Genomic DNA, 5417 nt, shown 5'->3' with positions numbered 1-5417 from the left:
CCTCTTACAAGCACAATAAGCACTTGATGTGGCAGATAGCACAACGCTGTAACATTGGAATGTTGATATAGGCTATGTATATTTTTGTTTTTGTTTTGTCTGAGTCTGTTTTTTTTCCCAGGTTCTGAAAATTGTAGCTACAATAAAATATAAAAAAAGAGAGAAGGGTCACAGCTCCAAATCCCTCCGGGGGGGATTAAATAACGAACAGTCCCTAATGCGAAGCAAGTTGTGAAATATAAAAACACCCTTTAATGTTTTTTTCATAAAAAAAAACTTTCACATGTTGAAACAATATTAAACAAGGCTTAATTCTTATAGAAATCGTGCCATCAAACTTTTGAGAGATGGACATCCAAATCTGTCTTTACTAGTTATTTACATCAACAACATTGTCTTGGTGCTCTTGCAGGAAACATTGCTCAAACTGTCTGCCCCTTTAATATATCATACAGAAGAATGTGTGACTTTCACATTGTAACATCTACACACGAGACAGACGTAGGATCAAAGGCATGATATCCTGTCTCTCATTCCTGGCCCCCAGTGAGTTTATGGAACAGTTCTTCGTCTAGCGTCTCGTTCTGGTCTTTGGATCGCGTGGAGAGGAAGATGTAGCCGCCGATGTACTCGTGCACCACCTTACAGTCACAGCTCACACAGGAGAAGGCTATGGACACGTTCTGGTCAAACTCTATGGCCACCTGGAAGAGCAAATGCATCGTGTGATTCTCAACACACAGTCCTGTGTTGCAATGGCCCAATCTCTGCAATACAGTACCACAGGGATCATGTATTTTTGTAGGCTTATTTAGACGTCCCTGCACTTCCTGGTTCCTACGTGTAAAAGTCATCTGGGTTTTTGTATGGGAATCTCGGTTAAATGCATGAAATAAGGTCTGTGGTTAACAAAGGTTTGTGAAACAGCTAACTTTGTGTTGAGCAAGAGATAATCTATGAGAGTATTTTAACTAAACTAAACTTTACCACTGTTCCTTCAGAAGTTGTAGCTGTAGACTGTGTTGCATAGTTGATTGCTCTATTGCTGACAAAAATGTGTTATTGTAAGTCGCTTTGGATAAAAGCGTCTGCCAAATGACGTAATGTAATGTAATGTATAATCCTCACAAATGAGAACCACGTTTATGACTTTATGAAGCGTTTTCTGAAAATCGCGTAAAAAAAACGCATACACTTAGAAAATCATAAAAGTGGTCCTCATTTGTGAAGATTAATTTGCTGAACATCAAGTTCACTGTTTCACATACTTTTGTTAAGCAGAGACCTTATTTCAAACATTTAACCAAAATCCCCATGCAAAAATCCTATTGACTTTTACACGTAGAAACCGGAAGTGCTAACATCCACGTCTTCTGGACTCATTCCTGCGGTGCTCTGTAACGTATCAGGCATTTATTTGATTTTCTCTGTTGAGGCTCCTGCCTTGCATGAAGAAAAAAGGTGAAATCATCGCATATGAGGCAACCATCCCTCACCTGTCTTATCTCCCAGTTGACATTCCACTGCTTCATGTTGGCGAACCTCCAGGTGGTGACAGGCAGGCCAGTCGACATGTCGATACGGATCAGACGATTGTAGGAGATGCCCAGAATATCATCCTTCTTACTGCCTCTGAATCTGGAATACACATAAAACAATGATGTCTGAAATTACTATTCAGAAATTAGATGGTGTAGATCAGGGATACTCAACTTGCTTTGCCCGGGGGCCACTTTTGTAAAATGACAGGAGGCCAGGGGCCAGTTAGTAAACACAGATTAATATGCATTTTTCTGTAGCGGATTGTAGGTTTTTGGGGGTGTCAGTCGGAGTTTACTATGATAATTTTGTGCATTCAGAATAGTTAGTTAAGTTAACTTAAGTTAGTTGAGTACATACGTGCCCTTGGTGGTGAGCAGAAGGCGGTATTTGGCAGTTTAGCTGGAGCTCAGTCAAACTTTATTTAACATTAGTTTTCATTGTGAATTAGAAAATGGTCGGGGGTCCACTCTGCACCCTATCGCAGGGCGCATCTGGCCCCCGGGCCACAAGTTGAGTATCACTGGTGTAGATGTTAAAGTCAGATTTTGAATGAAATAGATGCATTTGGAAAATAGGTTTTACATTTTATGCTGTATTTATTTATATACATACATACAATTAATACATCTAAGTTTTATAATAACCTCTTATAATCAGGAATTACATTTTATTCTTATTTCCTTGTGATGTACAACTCAACTCAAGTTGCATTATGGGCTTTTTGGGAGGAGATGACCTGGACGAGGATTTGATTGTGGTTCTCATTAAACTAATGGAGAGCTAAATTAACCCTAACCCTAAAATAATGAGTATATCGTGCAAAACACCTCTCCTCTAAATTAAAACCAAAGAAGAGGATCCTCTACATACGAGACACACTAGGAGTAGTGGGCAGCCACGGCAAAGCGTCCGCAAGGGGACCAACTCCAGTTCTTCTTTGTCATTGCCTTGGTCAGGGGCACCGAGTAAGGAAGTAAGGAAAGCAGAGCACCCAGTGGAAACCCACACAAACATGGGACATGCAAACTCCACACAGGAAGGCCCTGGTGCGGACCGGAGCGGGGTTCAACCCAGGACCTTCCTGCTGTGGGTGTCACCCAAATTATTTTAATATTTCTGAGATTCAGTGGAGAGTTTTAGTGTGCCATGATGTTTATCAGAGACTTTTCAACCTGGACAAAAACAACATTCTAAGGAAAACACTGAATATTTTGGATTGTTTGGCTTGCAAACAGAGATTAAAGATATTGAATAGATTCAAGATTCAAGATTTTTATTGTCACTCCATGGTACAAGTATCACGTGTGAAATTCTTGTGCTGTGGACTCCGTTTACAACATAGTACAAATATAACAGGGCATATGAGTGCAAAAACAACAAGAGACACAACAAGCAATAAGGCAGTATAGTGATAAGACAAGTTAGAGACAGTGGCATATTCACTGCACATAGGTGCACATGTCATGTGCATACTTTAGACGTGCTTAAACATTTTAAATTCGGCGTATTTGACATACAGGTGCAAATAGCATATTCCTTATTAAACATACAATTAAACTCGGCGTTTTAAATTTGGCGTATTTGACATACAGGTGCAAATAGCATATTCCTTATTAAACATACAATTAAACATTAGACATACGTATGGTAGCAGCTACAGTACGGTACAGTACGGCTACTACACTATTTGTGTATGTTAAGGAGTCTCGTGGCCTGCAGGAAGAAACTGTTCCTCAATATTGACTTGAGAGCAGCAGTCTCCATGACAATGCCAAACAAGTCCAGATTAGCAACTATATGGGCAGGGTGAGTGCCCTGGGCCATCAGCTTCCTTGGGGCATCAGCCAAAATGAATTGTACTGTCTTTCAGAGGATCTAGCGGGTTTATTCTGAAAGCTAGAGCGAAGGTACTGATATCATATGAAACTAGAAGACCTAAGGCATCCATTAATACCAACCATGACATGTTACTTTGTCAGCAAGGCGGGTAAATACTGCTCCAAAGTTAGACTAAATTTTGGCATGGGAAAAACAGTCATAGCCATATTCAAAGGGGTAATGGGTTCTATTGGGTACCCACAAATGGCCCACTTTATGCTAATCCATTTTATTCTTAAAAAAAACATGCCGTTTTTTGCATGTATTATAAATGTGTTATTTTTGCTTACCTATTCTGAATTCTTCTGCATATAAGACCGCTAAACAATATTGGAATTGCAGAAATTGAGTGTGACTGGAAAACTGAGACTCTTGTTAATTCAATTAGCGCAATTGTATTCATGTGTGCAGCAATGCGAGTGATCAGTGTGCTTGTGCAGTGCAACACACCCCATTTGAAAACGTTAAATTATGTCCTGAAGGTTAGTTGTTACAATTGTTTAGAGCTTGTTTCTGAGTAAAATGCTTATGATTATTTTTGTTTTGTGTGCGATCTGTTTACTTTTAACAACAAATTGCAGAACCAGTTTTATATTGTGCCAATTCATCAAGCTGACATATTAAGCTAAATATTATTTCCATTAAGTTACCAATGTTGCATTAACATAATATTTTGACGCATGATACAAATGAATGGTAACCAGTTCTAGAAGTTGGGTTTTTAATGGTATAAAGAAAGATATCGGTATCAGAAAGACTGAGACAGTAATTACTTTTGTTAGCTCAAGCGAGCCAAGATTAATTTAGCAACCTTAGGTGCACAGGAGAAAAACAATAACACACATTCTTATTTCCAGTTAAGGTTAAGGTTAAGGTTAAGTTTATTTCATATGGACATCACAGAGCATTGGAGATGTAACATACATGTACTGTATGCACAACAACCAGATACACAGTGTTAAGTGTTCATAGCGGAACGCTAATTTTCAACACCTGTCCACAGGCGACTTTTACATTATAATACACCCCAAAAGACACACCCAAAGAGACACATAATCAAATATAAAACCACAAGAGTAAAGACACACATACAAAAGTATTGACAAGAAAGTCACCAGGAACTTGCAGGAAGTCACCAAAGCACACCCCAGAGGACATACCCAAAAGGAAACATAATCAAATATAGAACCACATGAATAAAGCTATACATACAAATGTATTGACAAGGAGGTCACTAGACTTTTTAAGAAACGTTTTAAGGGCAAAGTCACACCTTTTCATTAATTGCCAGATATCTTGACCAAACATGGAAGAGAGCTTATTTTAGGGCATGCTCCTCCATGTTTTAGTGTATCTGTCAATTAATGCATTAATAGTTAGAAATAGTTAGAAAACATCTGATCTGTTCGTATCTGTATACTAAATAGCGATGGGCTATATGGGCCAATATCTTAATAAAAGTGAATCTGGAGGAGGCGAGTTAGCAGAGCTCAAAGGTGCCTGAGGCAGTGACTTCCGCCCGCAGAGGCTGTGCATGTACCACCTGGTGGTTGTGGTGCACACTGCATCTACTGGTGCAATGACCCTGAAGAAATACAACCATTACCATGTGGGAACGCCCACAAAATGTTAATTGCGGTAGCGTTGTGTCAGTATGCTATGGGGGAAAAAAACTAATAATATATTGTATCTCAATGATCTGTCTCACCAGCAGAAGATGCTGCTGATCTACACTACAGGATTGTGGATTCAAGGGCAGGTACGGAGAGATCTGTCCAGATGTGCATTTACTGCAGGGGTTGAATCCCCGATCCTGTCTGCCCGGGCCTGGATAGCAGCTAATGCTAACTTTGCTGACTGCAAAGATGGGAGGATTTCCCCCATGCTGACCCATTGACCACACATCTGACGAGACACCACCTGAATGTATAATGTCATGGGAAAGGGGTATTTTGAAACAGCTAACATCTGTAGCACTGTTGTCATTAAGGAAGCAA

At 39.7% G+C, this 5417-nt stretch overlaps 1 protein-coding gene across 1 annotated transcript; it reads right to left on the bottom strand.

Annotated features, from left to right (window-relative positions):
* Window positions 1–331: 331 nt before the first annotated feature.
* Window positions 332–1614, bottom strand: LOC310781862 (fermitin family homolog 1-like). The gene is made up of 2 exons (XM_083642494.1): window positions 1497–1614; window positions 332–704 (listed from the first exon to the last, which is right to left on the bottom strand). Exons 1-2 carry the CDS (start codon window positions 1572–1574, stop codon window positions 531–533), a joined length of 252 nt encoding a protein of 83 aa, XP_083498620.1. The 5' UTR covers window positions 1575–1614; the 3' UTR covers window positions 332–530.
* Between the last annotated feature and the right edge of the window lie 3803 nt (window positions 1615–5417).

This window comes from Poromitra crassiceps (assembly GCF_964638095.1).
Source record: "Poromitra crassiceps genome assembly, chromosome: 9".
Taxonomy (NCBI): domain Eukaryota; kingdom Metazoa; phylum Chordata; class Actinopteri; order Beryciformes; family Melamphaidae; genus Poromitra; species Poromitra crassiceps.
Note: the sequence above shows the minus strand (reverse complement) of the source record. Positions and strands in the feature narration are given on the sequence as shown.

Excerpts from the sequence above, each read along its gene's own strand:
- LOC310781862 (XM_083642494.1), bottom strand. The coding sequence starts at position 1,574 with ATGTCGACTGGCCTGCCTGTCACCACCTGGAGGTTCGCCAACATGAAG. Across the intron at positions 705-1,496 it reads TCAACTGGGAGATAAGACAG|GTGGCCATAGAGTTTGACCA; the intron begins GTGAGGGATGGT and ends TTGCTCTTCCAG.